Source organism: Podarcis raffonei, chromosome 4 (assembly GCF_027172205.1).
Source record: "Podarcis raffonei isolate rPodRaf1 chromosome 4, rPodRaf1.pri, whole genome shotgun sequence".
NCBI classification, from domain to species: domain Eukaryota; kingdom Metazoa; phylum Chordata; class Lepidosauria; order Squamata; family Lacertidae; genus Podarcis; species Podarcis raffonei.
The window spans coordinates 13,752,423-13,771,759 of NC_070605.1; the positions used below are offsets into that span (position 1 = coordinate 13,752,423).

The following is a 19,337-nucleotide window of genomic DNA, read 5'->3' on the forward strand; positions in this document are numbered from 1 at the left end:
TGTATCTCTTCTAGAGGATTGGTAAGGCTGCCCTTCTGCACCCACTTACATGGAAATAGGTCCTGTGTACATCTGAACTGACACCTGAAATCAATTCCACATGTTGTTTTTCTATGCAACCTGGTCGTGTAAATGAGTGGTAGGGAACCTTGTGAACTGAGCTGTATCTCCCATCAGCACTGCTTCCTATGTGCATTAGGAGGAAAAGCACTGCTGGGTTTTGTGTACTTACAGTCATGAATATACAGATTGTTTATTGGGGATGAAATCTAGGATGCCCATTTATAGTATACACAGGTTTCAGGATGATCATTTACAGTATGCACAAGTTCCTGTAGCGTGCCACTAACTTGTACAGGATTTTCTGTACAAAATTGGGGGAGGGGGAAGAGAAAAGCTGCTTTGAACAATCGAGGGGAAACTACTAAAATGGAAATAATTGTAGCTGCTCTGCTCTACCAGAAAGGAGTTTTTTGGGCCTTGGTGTGCAGCTGTGGGAAATGAAAGCAACATCTGGAATGCAGCTCTTATAAAAACCCAGGAATATGGAACAATACACCGCTGATTGATCCATCCAATGCGTATGGTTAAAAATGGATGCCTTGACACAATGGGCTACTTGCTTCCAGTTTGCCTTGTGGCATTCCAAAAGCACATCTTTTGGGTATCCAAATGTGTCCAGAAAGCTTTTTTAGTATTCCTGCAAGTACTCTGTTTGCAAATACTTTTTACCATGAGTTCTGCATGTGTACAGCTCGAGAGGGGGAGTTTGGATTTGATATCCCACTTTATCACTACCCGAAGGAGTCTCAAAGCAGCTAACATTCTCCTTTCCCTTCCTCCCCCACAACAAACACTCTGTGAGGTGAGTGGGGCTGAGAGACTTCAGAGAAGTGTGACTAGCCCAAGGTCACCCAGCAGCTGCATGTGGAGGAGCAGGGAAGCGAACCCAGTTCACCAAATTACGAGTCTACTGCTCTTAACCAGTACACCACACTGGCTCTGGAAGAGTTAACAGTGTGTCCAAACAGTGTGTCGCGACACATTAGCGTGTCAGCTGCAGTGTGTAGGTGTGTCGTACGAGCACACTCCACGATCCTCCCAGGGCTGGAAAGGGGTTAGTTTAACCTCGTTTGGTAGTAAACCTGAATTACTGTGACATGAAATAATGCATGTCTAAAAAGTGTGTCACAGACATGAAAAGTTTAGAAAGCTGAGTTAAGGGCCAAACTAAAGTTTTACCCAGTCAAGTTTAACTTGGTCATGTTCGTTAATGTAAATAGGTCTACTCTGAGTTGAATACCACCCTATGCATTCTTCATTTCATGGCAACTCCCTTTGTATGTATTATGCAACTCTCCACATAAGAATAAAAACCCTAGGGGTATATTTGATTATGCCACATGTAGTTTGACCATGTAACATTCTTTTAAAATCTCATCTCTTGGGTGTTTCTGCTGCAGTGATAAAGGAAAATAGGAAATTGCCTTCCATCTAGTTTCTGGCTGGCAGTAGCCATCCAGGGTCTCAACACAGAGGTCTTTTCCATCACTTGCTACCTGCTCTTTCTCACAAGAAATACCACAGAATGAACCTTTTGCCTGTGATTTATCAGTAAACTGCAGTCCACGCCCTTTATTTTGATAAAACCTTGTAGGGGGCAGAGGGAAGACACACACTTTTTAAAATGTTGACTTTATTCTCAAAAAAAGGCTAAAACTTTAGCAGCTTCTTTTTCAATGCAGAAGAGATCGCCTTGTCGGTGATCGGGCACAGCCTCCTAGAAGCACCTCGAGTAAAAGCAAGCCCTCTTTAAACAAAGGGTTGATACACAGAGCGCATCATGTATCCATGCCTTTTCACATGTTCCCCTTTCACCAGGGGAGATGCACCCGTCCAGTCCCCAGCAAACAGTGCCCATTCTTCTTCTGCACATAATTGAACTAATTAATACTAAATACAGAATAACCAGCGAATTAATACTAAAATTACAATCCATTGCAGGTCCATCATGAACCAGACAGTTCGCCCTTTCTTGCAGGGTAAGCGAGTCAACACCAAGATCTGAGGAAAAAAGCTGGCCATCTCTGCCCTTGTGATTCTTCTTCCAGCATCCAATTTGCAGAATCTGGTGCGTTCTTTGAGCATGGCACAAGAGGTGCAGTAACAATGGAGATGAGGGCAGGACACATTTCACACTGCTTCCAACTTTCGTGGTTTGGGACTGAGGGGAATGCCCAAGCCAAGAGTTTTACATACAGATACACACGCACACACACAGTTGAGCCCAGGAGAGCGCAGCGGACAAATTAGATGAACTACAATCGTGAGCCTGCAAGCGACTACATTATAAAGGAAGGCTTTTTGACAATGCAATTTGAATTTGCTTCTCAGGAGCTACAGCTTTGCAAGATGGTCGCAGCCTCAGTAAAGATCAGAACATGCGCTGCCATTATCTGTTTTATTCCTAAAGCATATAAAAACCCTATGAAATTGTGCGCTCGCTTCCCAATGAGAAATACATTTCCACAAATGGATTTGAGTCCAGTACCATGGCGGCGGCTGCTTCTGCTTTAATTAAAAGCACGCTCAGTATCGATCCTTCTGCAGACTGTACTGCTGTTCTGGACAGCTATTATCAGGACTGATCTTGGGGTTTTACTCCTTTGGTAAGGTCTTCCTCACACTTTCTTTTTTACATTTAGCAGTGCACACCACGTGTGGCATCTGTGCTTAAAGTGGACACATGGAAACATTTCGCCAGCCCCCCCAAAATCTCAGAATCCTTGTGTTGTAATATGCCTTTAAACAGACAACTCTATATTGCTGTCCAAATCCCCAAGTTTCCCAGTATTCCAGTGAACCAGTCCTGGAGCTATTTCTGCCAACTCCCGAAATAATTAACTATATTCAAAACACCTTCATCGGGTCACTTCCGTAAGAGGGAACAGAAAGCTCCACTATATGCCAGGACGGTGCAAGAACGCTGATTTTAATTGCAAACTTCAGAACACTTATTTGTTCAGGTCAAGTTCGCAGAGGATTTTTAATACACCTTTTTAATAAGCTAAAACCAACTCTTTCAACCCACAGAAACGGCATCCAGGCAAAACGAGGCCTGTGGTGTATTTGTTTCTACCAGCAAAAAGGGTTTTTTTGTTTTTTTACAATTGGTGCTTCCTAGTGAACAGTTCCTGGCTTCTGTACAAAACAGAGCGGGCAGTTATGGATCACATCTAAAATTTCGCCTGGGGTAAAAGTTAGCCAAACTATTAGTACCCAAAGAAGTGAGAGGGCCAATCTCCACTCTTGTTGGTTTCAAAATATTGGCATTTCTATTTTTAACTTCCATGTCGATGAAAGTGTATGGACATGAGAGGCATTAACACTTATTTCCCACCCCCACCCCCCAAAAGAAACATATTTTCAGGGGCTGTGCCCTAGAAATCGAATGATTTGGGCCATATCTATATACACAGGTCATTGCTTAGCTGGCAGGCCATGACAGCTGCATGATGGCTAATGTGCATTACACTTATTAAAAGGTCGGGGGGGGGGGAGAGAAATGGTGCAAGAGAGAACTTGCATTACTCAGCAATTCCAAGGAAGTTTCCCTAGTTGCTTCGTGGAAGTGAAACGAAGACCTGGCTTCCGCTTGCCATCGGATACCTAGAGCACCCTTGTGAATCCTCACCACCTCCAGATTACAGGGGAATTACATTTTTATATATATTTGTGTGTGTGTGTGTATATATATCTTTAAAAAATTAAACCAGGTTATATTTCTGCTACGCTGACCCCGCAGGCGAAGTGGCCAGCCTGCCATGCTTCAAAGTTGTGAACCTGACGACATCCGCCAGTCAGATTGGGTTGAGGTGGCAGGAGTGGCCTTTGTCAAGACAGGCCTTGGCGAGAAAGAAGAGTCATAACCCTCGGGGGCTCGACCGGTTATCAGTTGAAATTGCAGCAAGTCAAATAGCTGATACTTTTCCCTTCCCCGGGCAACGGGGATTCCACATTGTTCACAAGCGTGTTTTGCCGCGCTTCGCTGATCAGCCGGCAAGCCAAGTCGAGAAAGAGTTTTTCCACGTTATCCGATTCTTTAGCCGAAGTCTCCAGATAGTACATGTCTTGGGCTTCGGAAAATTCCTCCGCTCTTTGTTGGGAGACTTCTCTTTTATCCGCTAAATCAATCTTGTTCCCTGCGTAAACAAAGCAGACGGAGGAGATTAGCTTGACTGCAAGGCAGCAGAAGCCAACGAAAACTAAAAACCCCACCCTACAGAGCAGTGGAGGCTGGTCCATTAGGATGAATGGGGCACTGACCCACCAACCCTCAGCTACTCCCCACCTTGCCTGCCTTCTTATAACCAGCCCAGGCTGCCGGCTTCCTCCTTAGTCTCAGCCATGGGTGGGCAAACTAAGGCCCGGGGCCCGGATCTGGCCCAATCACCTTCTAAATCTGACCCACGGACAGTCTGGGAATCAGCATGTTTTTACATGGGTGGAATGTGTGCTTTTATTTAAAATGCATCTCTGGGTTATTTGTGGGGCCTGCCTGGTGTTTTTACATGAGTAGAACGTGTGCTTTTATTTAAAATCCATCTCTGGGTTATTTGTGGGGCATAGGAATCTGTTCATATATTTTTTTCAAAATATAGTCCGGCACCCACAAGGTCTGAGGGATAGTGGACCAGACCCCTGCTGAAAAAGTTTGCTGACCCCTCTCAGCATCGCCTTTGCAGAACTCAGCAGGAAGGAGGGAGGCACAAAACCAGAATTTATATCTCCCACTTCCAGATTTGTCATCCACACCCCACCTTCCCAGGTGTGGGCACACCTCCCATTTTCTCTCCCTGTCCCTTGTCCGTAGTCAAGGGGCAAATGTGTTTCATACTGTTAGGCTGCAGGCACAAAGCCAATGAGAAGCAGCCGCGGTGCCATGGCAGCTGGCCAGTTGCCCTAACTAAACCCCAAAAGTTGATAACTAGCTCATCTTGGAGTGGTAGAACTGTAGAGTTGGTTAGCACCACCCACTGCAATACAGGAATCTCAACTAAAGCACCTGCCTTCTATCATCAAGTCCAATTATTTCAAACAGGAAAGAAAGCCTTAAGTTTGGTTGTAGTTTTTTTAAAACAGCAACAACAAAAAGTGGTCAATATAGCTATGTACAAACCCTGGTGCCCATTTTGTACCCCTTTCCTAACACACTTAAAGGACTGGAAGAGGCTCCATTTGAAAAGGAGGCAGAGGAGACGATGCGGTTGGGCATGGGGAATTGTCTAGCCCTCCTGGTAGTGGTTGGGGGGGGTGTATGTGAGTGAGTGAGTGAGTGAGTGAGTGAGTGAGTGAGTGAGTACCACATTACTTTTCTGGGTGATCAGAATAACATTTCAGTGCCGAAAGAGCAGGTAGATGCAACCACGGGTTTCTGAGCTACTAGTGAGGACTGCAACAAAATATTGCCGTGCAGGATATTCCAGTTCTGGAGACTCCATTTGATTCTCCCTCCCCATCTGCTCCCTCAGTCCTCACAAAGAAAAGCATTCCACGGCCACTGAGCTAATGCATTTCTCATTCAGCTATGTTTTTGGGGAAGCTGTTTCTCCCTTCCCCTTTTGCACTGTTTCCCTAAAAGGTGGTGTGGTTTTTTTGGGGGGGGGTTGTATGGGCAAATCTTGGGGTTTCCCTGAGCCTACAGATGCTTCCTTCCTGTGCACAGATACTGGTGTTTTGCCTGCATAAGCAACGTCAGTTACCTCTGAACACTGGAAATGGGCATGGGGAGCAGGCTGCTCGGTTAAGTTAAGAAAACGCTGCAATTTGTGGGCCTGCCATCATGACATACAAAACTCATGAGAGAGGTGAAGCATGGAAGTCCGGACTCTCTTTCTCCTTCCTTCCCTGCTCTCCTTGGAAGTGACCAGCCCTGTCTGCATGCAGCCTCTTTACTACTCCAATAAAATCTGCCAACGGCAATCAACAGCTCTATAAAACTGCTCCGGGAGCCGTTTTGAGACCTTGGGCCTCCATATCCTTGCTAAAAATCGCTGGCATTAAGCCTAGCGCAGCGCATAGCTGTGTCCATAGAAGGCAGGCCACACATATCTCCCTTCTGCCAGTGCTTCCAATGGCCCTGTGCTCCGACTCCCCCTGCCCAACTCTGCCACCCCTGGATTTGCTATTAAGGCTCCCTTTGCATCAATGCCTCTTACCCACTAGGACGGTGATGACCTTATTGCTGGCGTACTGCTCTATCTCCCGCAGCCACTCTGGGAGGCATCGGAAGGACTCTTCGCAGGTGATGTCATAGGTCAGTATTAATGCATTAGCACTGCGATAGTAACTTTGAGTAATGGACCGAAATCGCTCTTGTCCTGCCGTGTCCCAGATCTGCAGCTTTTTTTTCCGTAACAGGAGAGGAAAAATGATTGGGGTGGGTGGGTGGGTGGGAAGGAGAAAGCGACTGCATTAGTACAAAATCCTCAATTAGAATGTCTCATTGACCCCAATTTCCTTCCCGAGAATGTCTCAACGTAGGCAATATTTCTTCCGTATGCCACCCGATAAACCCAACCCCGTTTTAAGAATGTCGAAATGTGCCTTGCTGGATCTGTTTAAAACAAGGTTGTATTACATGTCAAAAGGCCCACAGCTTCACCCTGAATTTTATTAGGAGAAACGGAAGGGATGGGTCGCTCTCTCTTAGCTCCTTCCATGATGCGTGATGATATAAACTTCTCTCGTGCCCTGTCTACTTTATGACACAGACACAACCCTTTCTGCATTTTGAGATTTACAACAGGCGGCATGAAGCTGAGATGACTTTTGGGCTGGGGTATTTGGGGGGGGTTGTTGAGAGGGGGGCTGTCGCTGTTAATGATACTAATTTTTGTATCTTTATTTTAGATCTTCTGAATTTTATGGGGAAATTGTTTAATTTTGGTTGTGTATTTTTGATACTTTATTGTTTATTACTACTTTTGTTATGTCTGTAATTATGTAATTCTTTTAAAGCCACCTTGAGCATGGTTTCATCTATGGAAAAGCGACATACAAATAAAATTATGTATGTATGCATGACATTCCCCGGTGATTCTCCTTGGAACCAGCCTCATGTGGATACTGCATATGCATGCAAAGTGATGGGGGAATGTAACTGGGCAGGTGGGGAGCCCTTCCGGGACTGGGATAAGGAATGGGCTGCCCACCAGAAAAGGTTCCCTACCCTTGCCCTACAACTTAGGGTCCCTCCAGACTGGTAGGTCCCCCCCCCGGGTGTATTCTGCAACATGTCATTGAATCCAACAATATTGCATTAGTGCTGGATTTATACTGCACAGTCCACATATCACTCTACTCTATTAGTTGCTCTACAATGCTCCCCCAGAAAACTTGCCATACGTCTGTACGGAAATCGGGAAAATGTCTTAAGACGTATTTTGCCCAAAAAGCTCAACGACTTTGGCCCCCTCCCCTCCCAAAAAGCTTAACAACTTTTCTGTCCATAGTTACAGTGTTTTAAATATGGCAACCCTAGAATATAAGATATTTCAGCAGGAAGTTAAGGGACATGCACCAATCTGAAGCAAAGCAGGGTGTCCTTCTGAAAACCTTTGCAGGTGCAAATATTGCCGAAAGTGAGAGCATGTGTAACCAACCTAATAGCATAATAGGCACAAATAATATTGAATGCACAATAAAAAGAGTGCCTGGAGGGGCCCTTAGGCAATCTGCACTTGCCATGTTATAGCAACCATTCACAACACCCCTTCCAAAGCCGCCAATATACTTTTAGGTTGCCAGCTAAGCCCAGTAGTAGAGGCCATTTGTTAGACTCTGGATCGCCAACATTGACCTCCAACATGCAAAGCAAGCGCCAGGAGGGATTTTCAGTAGAGAGAAGCCACAGGTGGGAGAGTGAGATGCTTAACCCCTAGCCTCCCAGCCACTTTCCTCTACAATCTCTTTCTTAGTTGCTTTCTCCCAATTGATTGGGAAACCTGATCTTTGGTTCACAGGAGGTGGGGGGCAGAGGATGAGGCAGGGTGAAAGACAGGGGAAATGAGATCCTTCTATGGGAATCCCCACTGCTGCCACAGGGAAGTTCCATATGAAGGGGAAACTCATAGGATGCAGAGTTTTCATACATCACACAACATGGCGCCAATATGAGTTTTCCAATCCCAAGATCCCAGGTATTTCCCTGAGTGGTCATATATTTTAACAGAGAAAACTGTTTTTCCTTATGTCAAATCAACTCAAAGTGGAGGAAAAAAACCAAGCAAACCCTTACCTTTACTTTTTCACCATTGATCTCCACTGTCTTAATCATAAAGTCAACGCCGATTGTGGCACCTTGCCCTGGTGGAAAAAGACCCTTGAGAAGGGAAAATAAACATTGTTCATAAAACATTTTCAGCATAAGGAATGTTGGACATTTCACACTGCCGTTGTCCTAGTGGAAGAATCTTGTGAACACCGATCAATGTTCTGACTTGAGGCTCTGTGTCATTACATGCCTCTTCTGAATCTCTTCTTTAAGAAAGGCTAGAGGGAAATTTTCAGATTTCCTGCAACAGTAGACTTTTGCTCAAGGCAACAGCCCTGCAGCATAATGGCAATCAATGAGGCACCACCAACAGGTCCAATTCTAGGTTTTTTGCAGGCAAGGAGGCATCATTTAGTGGCTGGGGAACATGGCCAAGGAATTGACATCTGCAGTTCCGTGCACAGATGGTCCCTTGGGGACACTGTCCTCCCTTCGTAAAACGCATGGCCAATACTCTCCTGAGCTGCACACTTTGGATTTCATTTGGATTTCTCGTACACAGTTTTCCCTCGTCCAGCTCAGAGAAACCACTTCACGAACCCCCACCACAAGCTACTGTTCTGCGGCCGGTTTTTCAGAAGATGGGGGACCAAGTTGTGCAAATCCCATCTGACATGGAGGACCAGCCCACCGGAGCAAAAAAATAATAATGTCTGGAAGCTATGAGAGGTAGCTGAAAAGCCCAGTATTTCTCATTAAGTTAAATATGTGCAGGTTCTCTCTCACCCTCCAACTTTTTATAGAGAAGAGATGTTTGGGTGGTTTTGTTTTCCCCCCGTGTGCGCAGCAAGCAAGATTTATGTTCCTTGCAAAGGAACACAAATCACCTGGAGATGTCTCCCAGAAACCACCGAATCACAGCGAGTTCAGTCAGTCTGCAGTGCTCCCAGCAGAATTTTAAGTCGGCGCTGTTGGAACAGAGCAAGCAAGCAAGCAAAGCACCAGCTGCCTCTTTTGTTAGCTCTGCACCACAACTTGTTCCTCTTGTTTTGTTGGACACCTCCATCCCTTGGAACACTTACAGGGACGGGCTGTGGAGTGGATAAGCTGGTGTTTTGATTCCCCACCCCCACTTCCCCAGGGGTGGGGGGGTCAACTTTGCTCCAGCCCCCATGGCAGGCTGCCCATAGAAAAGAGAATATTTCCAGGCACATTCTTTGAAAGGTCTCCACGGGGAAGAAGTGCTGACTGTTTAAGATGCAGAACTGCCAAGAAACATTCCGTGCGTTACGCAACCGCTCGGCAAGATCTTCCTTTCTACCAGGCAAATGCAACGTCGCCGCTGACCCTTTCAATGTCTTCTTGCACAGAAAGGGAAGGGGAAAGCCAGTTTTCTGTTATTACTTTCCTTCCACCAAAGTGGCATCACCTGCTCATAGAAATATAACAAGAGCCCATCTGGGTCTGCATCCTATAGGAAGTCTGCAGCACAAGAGAACACTCCCCTGCAACTTGGTCATCTAGTCCCACCCCCCAGGCCCAGACAGAGGGGGGGCCATATGGGCCACTTGGCCCGGGCCTCCGATTCCAAAGGGGGCCTTAGTCAGCATATTCACAATCGCAATAACTATATTTTCCATTTTGTCTTTATATGCAGATATGGTTAAAGCCTTGAAATAAAATTATTTGTCAGCATAACTGTTATTTATATACAGTCATACCTTGGGTTGAATACGCTTCATGTTGAGCATGTTCGAGTTGCGCTCCGCGGCAACCCGGAAGTAACGGAGCGCGTTACTTCCGGGTTTCGCCTCTCGCCATGCGCAGACACTCAAAATGATGTCACATGCATGCGCAGAAGCGGCGAAAAGAGACGCAAATGTGCGCAAATGTGCCGTCACCAGTTACGTTTGCTTCTGGATGCGAACGGGGCTCTGGAACGGATCCTGTTCGCATCCCAAGATACCACTGTACTTACTTATTTATAAGACTTCAGCTATCCCCAGGGTAAAAAAAGGGGGGGGCACATTATCTACCTGGCCGGGGCCTCTGCCTGGCTCTGCAAGGCCCTGCAACCCCCCAGCGATGCAGGAACCACAGCGAAAGAATCTCCAGTGGATCCCCATCCATCCTCTGTTTAAAAACCTCCAAGTTCCTGTTTGATGCTGCAATCCTCAAATGAGGTGCATGGTCCAACAGCCTGTCTTCACCCATGAAGTTCATCCTGCCCCAAAACCCAGCAGCAGCAGCAGCACAAGCAGCAGCAGAGACTGCAGTTCAAAGATGGAGAGCCTGCAGCCCTTCAAATGCTGTTGGACTACAACTCCCATCATCCCGGACAAGAGGCCAATCTGGCTGGGGATGATGGGAGTTGGAATCCAGAAACATATGGAGATCGCCAGACTGGCCACCCTGATACAAGAATATGGGAACACCCGGAAGGTCACAGGCAAGCCACTCCTGCGTTGGCTGATGCCCTCTCTTACTATATGATGGTACAGTCCTGTCTCATACCAGGAGAAGATGGCTGAGGTTCTCCTGGGTCCTAGCTCCTTCCTCCTGTGCACTAACTAACACATATATGAATGTGCTGTGTACACATCTGTCCTGTCCTTCTCGTACGCCCAAAGCATCAACAACCCTGAAATGCCACCTTACCTGAGTAAACCGCCGCACTAAGCAGGTCTTCCCCACGCCAGCGTTCCCAATTAAAACTATCTTGAAGAGAAAGTCATAATCTTCCATACTCATTTACACAGCTGCAAGGGAAAGGAAAACAAGGAATTAAAAAAGAAATCCCCAAAGGGCTTCCGTTGCAGCCAGTCTTCTCCAAAGGGCTTTAACTCCTGCTGGTTAAAAGAGCACCAGGTTTCCAGTTAAGCTCCCTGGAATCCACCGGCGACACAGAATCAGAAGCAAAATACATAAAGGAGGGACGTTAGAAGACCCAGTGACTTATTTCATTATTGACGGACTTTGATCCTCCAGGTATTCAAGGCAAAGGTCACTGCGGTATTGGCAATTTCTCACCAGAACACAGAAGTCATGGCAGCACATGAACCCAGGAACTACTGTTGCCTGTGATCTGGCAACCTCTAGATCACCGTATTTTTCACACCATAGGACACACTGGACAATAGGACGCACCTTGTTTTAGAGGGGGGAGAACAAGAAAAAAAAATCTCTCCCTCTCTGCCCAGCGCCCCTTCAGCGAAGTGGCAGGAGGCGCTGCGCAGAGAGGGGGAGAATTTCCCCCCTCTTGTCTTCCCCCTCTAAAAGAAGGTGCCGTTTAAGGTGCGTTCAGACACCTTCAGGCGGCTACCTTGGAAGCCTGGAGAGCGAGAGGGGTCGGTGCGCACCGACCCCTCTCACTCTCCAGGCTTCAGGTTCCTTTCGACCTGCTCTTTGGGGCTGGCGGGGGGAAGCCCACCACCAGCCCCAAAGAGCAGGTCGGGGAGCAGCACAAAGGCGCGCGGCTATAGAGGCTCCTGCCATAGCCGCATGTCACATCTCCAGCCGGGAGAGGGTTGTGGGGGGGCTTCTTTAGCCCCGTGCGCGCTCTCCCGGCTGGAGAGATGGTGCGCGGCTAAAGAGGCTGCTGCAATTGCTGCGTGTCACATCTCCAGCCGGGAGAGGGTAAGCGGGGCTTCTTTAGCCCCCCACGCGCACTCTCCCAGCTGGAGAGGTGGCGCGCGGCTATAGAGGCTGCTGCAATAGCTGCGTCACCTCTCCAGCTGGTCCAGAGGGTGGCAACACGAGAACGGGGTCTTTTCTGTGGTGGCTCCCCAGGGAGGTTCGTCTGCAGCCTTCATTATACACCTTTAGGCTCCAGGTGAAAACGTTCCTCTTCAACATGGCCTTGAGTAAATGACATTCGATGCCCTTTTAAATGTGTTGTGGGAGCAGGGATTGCTGTTTGTTGTTCTTATTTTCACTACAAATTTCGTGGTTTCTGTATTGTAATTTTATATTTTGAACTGCCCTGAGATCTGTGGATGAGGGATGGTATGCAAATCTAATCAACAATAATATAGTTCCCTTATACAGCAATCAGAGCAACAGTTCCCAAACTCCTTTGGGCCACCAACCCTTTGGTTTCATGAACCTATCCCCAGCTCCTCCTAGCCTGCAAAAAGCATTATTCAGAATAGCAGTCTGAACAACCTGCTAAGGAAGATGATAACACAATTTTTTAAAAATCAAAACAGTAACAAGCGATTGCACATTTTATTCAAAATCCAATTAAAACTACTAAGTTTAATTAATTCAACAACACTGGTGAACTTGATCCATTGATACCAGTTTTTCAAAGCCTGATAGTCATTTACAACTCCAGCGTCCCCCTAGGTAATCCCCACCCACCCACTTTGAGAACCATTGATTCAGACCATTGGGCCACCTAGCCAGCAATGGCTCCTCAATCTGCCCCAGGTTCTCAGGGAGAGAGAGGTCTTTGACAGCTCTGGTTATGTTGGCCTCCAACTGCCTCAACAGACAATGGAGTCCGCCTCCAGAGGTGAAGTCAAACCACTGCGTTAGCAGCATCTAAGTGATCTCCCCGGGGCACAAGCCTGGGCATTGAGTATGGAGGTCCTGGGCAGCCCGGATGACAAGACCCCCTCCCCCCAGACTCGCTGATATGGTCCAAAGGAAAGCAGAGCAAGATGCTTGGCACCAGCTGGGATGCAGGATTTGCCAGGAGGAGGCGTACAAGGGTACCAGAGATCTTTTTACCTAGAGATGCTGGGAGAGAAGGTGGTACGAAGGGCCATATCACACATTTATAAAGGTTCCCATGGATGGATCAGTATTAGAAACTGGAATAGAAAAGCTAGGAGCCAAATGGCTCCTGGGACCTGGGTTGTGGGCGCCAAAACAGAATGTCTAGTTGCCATTTTGGGAGGGGGGAGAGAGTCAGCAACACTTTATTTATTATTTTGATAAGCATGAACTAATACGCAATTCACCTAAGTGACACATTGTTAATATCACATTTTTAACAGAAATTGTTAATACATGTTTAATGTGTTTACCACAAAAAATATTGGTACCATGCTTTAGTTTCCAAAACACTCTACTCTCTGTTGTTAAACTCCTTAACATATACAGTGGTACCTTGGGTTACAGACGCTTCAGGTTACAGACACTTCAGGTTACAGACTCCACTAACCCAGAAATAGTACCTCAGGTTAAGAACTTTGCTTCAGGATGGGAACAGAAATCACACAGCGGCAACGTGGCGGCAGTGGGAGGCCCCATTAGCTAAAGTGGTGCTTCAGGTTAAGAACAGTTTCAGGTTAAGAACGGACCTCCAGAACAAATTAAGTTCTTACCCCGAGGTACGACGGTACTTTGAGGCTTCAAAGCACATACGTTTCAGTAATCCTTGACTGTCAGCCAGGTGCAAAAAATGGCACCCAGGCTTTTTGAGGTGCTCACAAGGTGTGAAATGCGCCTGGCGCCCTAATTTCGAACCCTGGGGTGGATGTGGAAAGCACGTGGTAGCCCCCCTCTGGAGCCAACTTTGTCATCTCAACCTCGCCATACGAACATGACTGCAACTGGACTTTGGCTACAGCCAACTCACTTCTTGCCTGTTGCTGTTTCTATCCTTCAGTAACAGTGCTGCAATACAGATGCAGCCCTGCGTCACACTCAGTGCTCAGTGACCCTCGGGCAGCTCGAGGTATAAAACCTCAGACGGCAGCTCCTGGGTGCCATTCAACTTTCTGTCTATAATTGCACAGAAGCCACGGGATGGTTTTGGAAGAAGGCCTTCGGTTTCCCTCTTCTAAACACAGGAAGTGGATTCAGTGTTTAAAGCGGTAAGAAGAGCCCTGGTGGCTCAGGCTGAAGGTCTATCTAGTCTGCTTCCCACAGCAGCCCCCAACCAGATGCCTCCAGGAAGACCAAAAGCAGGAAGTGGTGCAAATCCTCTCTCGCTGTTCTTCTCCAGCATCTAGTACTTGGAAGCATGCGGCCTCTAATTCTGGAAGTAGTATTCTGCACAGTCAGCACGGTATCATGGTTAGAGTGTTTGGCTATGACCTGGGAGATTAGGGTTCGAATCCCCACTCAACCATGAAGCTCCCTGGGTGACCTTGGGCCATCCACTGTCTCTCAGCCTAAACGACCGTATTTTTCGCTCTATAAGACGCATCAGACCACGAGACGCACCTAGTTTTTGGAGGAGGAAAACAAGAAAAAAAATATTCTGAATCTCAGAAGCCAGAACAGTAAGAGGGATCGCTGCGCAGTGAAAGCAGCAATCCCTCTTGCTGTTCTGGCTTCTGGGATAGCTGCGCAGCCTGCATTCACTCCATAAGACGCACACACATTTTCCCTTACTTTTTAGGAGGGGAAAAGTGAGTCTTATAGAGCAAAAAATACGGTACGTTGCAGGGTTATTGTGAGAACCACATACACCATCTGGAGCTCCTTATCCTCCACAAATATGTCTTAAATCCCTGTTCAAAGCAGCCCAGAGATGTTCATGCATACCTTGTGGCAGCAAATTCCATATGGGCTGCGTGAAGATCACCTCCTTCTTAGTCTATCCCTAACTCCCGCCAACGTTCAGCGTCACTGAATGACCCTGGGCTCTAATATTGTAAAAGAAATCTCTCTCTGTTCGCTTCATCCACTCTGCCCATTATCTTGAATGTTCCGTTTTATTATGTCTACTTGTTTGATTTTATTGGTATTGCAGTCATAACAGCCTCAGCCAGAAGCCAACATCACTTTTGACTTTCAGGCATCTCCTGAATATTTTTTATTTAAATGGCAGCAGGCCTTTGTGGCTGTTTAATTAGCCAGTCACTTCCATCATCATCATCATCATCATCATCATCATCATCATCATCGTCGTCGTTGTTGTTGTTGTTGTTGCTGTTAATTGTTGTACACCACCCTGATAATTCATGATACAGGAGTAAAGGAATGCTTTTATGAATGAATAAAATAAATAAGAAAGATTATGAATATGTAAACCACGCAGAGTGTTAAAAAAATGGTAAATAAATCTTGTAAAATATCAATATACTGTATACCAACCCTCTGTGAAGCCTGCCTTAGTCAGCCCAAAACTAGAAAAAACCTAATGCCTTTAGTGTTTCCTCTAGGGTAACGGCTCTCAATTAGCTAAGCATTGTGGACCCCCTGTTTTTCAAAAGCCAAGTTATGGACCCCCTACTTTTGAAAATCTTGACATCTCTTTGCCAGTTTTTATCATGTGAATGGTGCCACCATACCTTCCAACATTCGCCAGTGCAAAACTGGGCCGTGCTCCCATGCGAGTCACATGACCCGTGCGAGATCACAGCCCCCCAAAATAGGATGTCCCCATTGATGGGGATGTGCCTCCGCAGACCACCAATTGGGAACCATAGCTCTGGGATGGTGTGCTCTGACCCCTTGAGAACTTTAAATGGGATGGGGGAGAACCATGCAGACCGCTTTGAGATCTTTGGAGAAAAACATGGAATATAAATGCAATAAATTACCGTATTTTTCGCTCTATAGGACGCACTTCCCCCCTCCAAAAATGAAGGCAAAATGTGTGTGCATCCTATGGAGCAAATGCAGGCTTTCGCTGAAGCCTGGAAGCTATCCGCAAGCCTGCGGAGCCCGGCAGGAGTTCCCGCCGGGCTCTGCAGGCTTGCGGATAGCTGCTTGCAGCCCAAAGCCCGGGGAGCGTGGCACTGCACGCCCCGGGCTTAGGGCAGCTATCCGCAAGCCTTCAGAGCCCAGCGGGCGTTCCCACCGGGCTCAGAAGGCTTGCGGATAGCAGCAAGCTCCAGGAGCGATGGCGAGGTTGAGCGCAACCTCGCCTTCGCTCCCGGACCCATTCTGGGGGCTGCGGTCGGGGGACACTCGGGCTTCCCCCGCCCCAGCCCCGAGGCTAAAAACGAAGCCAAGACAGCTAGCAGGATCCATCCCGCTCGCTGTCATGGCTTCTTTGCTCTTTGGGGCTCAGGGGGGAAATATATATATATATATATATTTTCTTTATTTCCCCGGGCAGATTTGAGGGTAAACCATACACAGCACGGGTCTGCCCTTGTGGCTCGTTGGAAGTTGAAACTGCTTCACATGTACTATTACGTTGTCATTTTTATGAGGATATACGTTTGACTTTTATTACACCTGTTTTGCAAAAGTCCAGGAAAGAATCGGAACACCATAGTTTAAAACTACTGCTAGAGGACAAGAATCCCAAGACTACATTAAATGTAGCTAAATTCTGTGCGTCTGCAATCAATCACAGGAAGCAAGTGGTATTCCATAGTGACTAAACCCCTAAATGTTAATTACAGGGGGCACGCTAATAATTAATTTTAATTTTTATATTTAAATCCTTGTTATATTCATATTGTCTTTTGTATTTCTGATATATATTTTTATGATCTGTGATATTGTGTGTGTTGACGCTGGTCTGTGACCGTATTAATAAATTCATTCATTTATTTCCCCCCCCCCCAAAAAAACTAGGTGCACCCTAGGGTCCGGTGCACCCTATATAGCGAAAAATACGGTAAACTGAATTTCGGTTGCTCTTCTCTTCACCTTTTCCAACACTGCATATATTGGAAAAGCGGGAACCAGAACGACACAATATTCCAAATAGGTCAGGACCACAGATGTATAGAAAGACATCACACAGTTCCTGCATACTGGATCAACTTTTTCATTGAGCAATCTACCATGATGCCAAAATCTCTTTCCTGGTCAGACCCCCCATCAATGCCATGTGAAATTAGGGATTTATTTTATTTTACTAAAAACAATCACTTGGAACACAGAACGAATCTCATTTGACATTTCGTGGCCCGTTTGCCCACTTTGGAGAGATCCTTTGGGAGCTCTCTGTGGTCTGCTTGGATCTTCGCAGTTTCATATAATTTAGGGCTATCCACAAACCAAAAAAACCTCACTGCTCTTTCCTGTCTCCGCTTTAACAAATAAAAACAATAGGGTCTTGCGCACTTGGGAAATGATCTAATTCAGCGTGGTCTGGGATTTCAAAAAATAAACACAGGTAACATTCGTGAGTCCATCAACTATAGTGAAGAAGATTCAATCATGTGCGAGGAAAAGCTTTTACAGTGGTACCTCGGGTTAAGTACTTAATTTGTTCCGGAGGTCCGTACTTAACCTGAAACTGTTCTTAACCTGAAGCACCACTTTAGCTCATGGGGCCTCATGCTGCCGCTGCGCCACCGGATCACAATTTCTGTTCTCATCCTGAAGCAAAGTTCTTAACCCGAGGTACTATTTCTGGGTTAGCGGAGACTGTAACCTGAAGCGTCTGTAACCTGAAGCATATGTAACCCAAGGTACCACTGTAGAAGCATACTGCTAGCAGCAACACTGTGCCTGAGTTAATCAACTGCAGTAAACAAGATTAAATTAGCAAGGGTGGAGAAGTCCTTAGGGTACAGCAAAATCCCAACCCTTTGAAGCCAAAAGCTGGATTTGCAGGGCATCACATTAGAGATCATTATAGCTTGCAGAAGCCTTAAGGTGGTAAGAAGAGCCTGCTGGATCGGACCAATGGGCCAGCTACTCCAGCGTCCTGTTCTCACGGTGGCCAACCAGATGCCCCACCAAAGCCCTCTCTCCTCCTGTGGTTTCCAGCAACTTGCATTCAGAAGCATTACTACCTCCAGCCAAGTCGGCAGAGCACAGCCATCCATGTTTAGTAGCCATTGAGAGCCTCTGTGAATTTGCTGTGCATTTAAGCACTAGCCTGGTAGCCAAATGGGACGTGGGTGGCGCTGTGGGTTAAACCACAGAGCCTAGGACTTGCCGATCAGAAGGTCAGTGGTTCGAATCCCCGCGACGGGGTGAGCTCCTGTTGCTCGGTCCCTGCTCCTGCCAACCTAGCAGTTCAAAAGCACATCAAAGTGCAAGTAGATAGATAGGTACTGCTCTGGCGGGAAGGTAAACGGTGTTTCCGTGCACTGCTCTGGTTCTTCAGAAGCAGCTTAGTCATGCTGGCCACATGACCCGGAAGCTGTACGCCGGCTCCCTCCGCCAGTAAAGCGAGATGAGTGCCACAACCCCAGAGTCGGCCACGACTGGACCTAATGGTCAGGGGTCCCTTTACCTTTACAGCACTAACTGTCAGCAAATCTCCAGAGTTTCAGGCAGGGATCTCTTCCAGCTTGTTCCTGGAGATGCTGGGGACTGAATCTGAGGTCTTTCTGCATGCAATGTCGATGTTCTACTGCTGAACTACGTCTATTCCCGGCAGTTCTAAGGCTTGCTTCATCTTCTGAGATGATTGTTGGGTGGGATGGAAGCTGTATGTTGATCTATATCATAGAATCATAGAGTTGGGACAGATCATCTAGTCCAACCCTCTGCAATGCAGTTGTCCCATACAGGGATTGAACTTGCAACCTTGGCGTTATCAGCACTGGCAGCCAAAGGTGAACAGGAATGGCATGCAGGCAACAATTTACATCTGATGTGGATGTTACATCAGCTGCGCGTGAGCCTCTTTGCGCTTTTTCCCACCCTTCCCCTTGACTGTGCGTGACTGACTTCTCTTCAGCTATTGCATGTGTCAGGGCCACACAGATAAGGATGATCCTTTGTCCCTGTCTGTGCAGACAAAGGGGGGAAGGACACCCAGAACAAAAATACTAAGGGGGTGGGAAGGACTAAGCTGGTTTTATTGGAAGCAGAAGGCAAAGAGCAGCCAAAACACATTCTGAAAAGGAGAAGGGAGGGGAGAGAAAGAGAGAGAGATGGAAACACCCATCTGCAAAGTCTAAATATTTCTTGGAAATCTTTCTGGCTGCTGCAGATGCATTTCTGGCCTCTGGAATGTGGTGTCAGGGTTGTTACAAACGCTCACAGCTAGCCAGAACAATCAGCTCCCTTGGAGAAGATTGCCAAAGGTCCAGGGCAAATAGAAAACCAACAGGCCCTTTGACCCAGCTGGACAATTGCTACAAAGCATACTGATGAAAAGACTGGCTTTTGGGAATACTATAAAAACAGCTGAAGCACTGCTTCAGAAACCGGGGGTGGGAGGGCAAGAAAGAGCAAGGCC

At 46.8% G+C, this 19,337-nt stretch overlaps 2 protein-coding genes across 2 annotated transcripts in view; one reads left to right on the forward strand and one right to left on the reverse strand.

Annotated features, from left to right (window-relative positions):
• Nucleotides 1–3,409, forward strand: part of DDIAS (DNA damage induced apoptosis suppressor) — a 27,694-nt gene extending 24,285 nt beyond the window's left edge. The window contains exon 5 of the mRNA XM_053385467.1: nucleotides 2,005–3,409. Coding sequence (XP_053241442.1) covers nucleotides 2,005–2,046 — 42 coding nt within the window. The 3' untranslated portion in view covers nucleotides 2,047–3,409. The remainder of the gene's footprint in view (nucleotides 1–2,004) is intronic.
• RAB30 (RAB30, member RAS oncogene family) overlaps nucleotides 1,680–19,337 on the reverse strand; it is a 44,107-nt gene continuing 26,449 nt past the window's right edge. Inside the window, exons 2-5 of the mRNA XM_053385469.1 lie at nucleotides 10,934–11,034; nucleotides 8,300–8,383; nucleotides 6,219–6,402; nucleotides 1,680–4,202 (exon numbers count right to left, since the gene is read on the reverse strand). Of these exons, the coding sequence (XP_053241444.1) occupies nucleotides 3,952–4,202; nucleotides 6,219–6,402; nucleotides 8,300–8,383; nucleotides 10,934–11,026 (612 nt within the window). The 5' untranslated portion in view covers nucleotides 11,027–11,034 and the 3' untranslated portion in view covers nucleotides 1,680–3,951. The remainder of the gene's footprint in view (nucleotides 4,203–6,218; nucleotides 6,403–8,299; nucleotides 8,384–10,933; nucleotides 11,035–19,337) is intronic.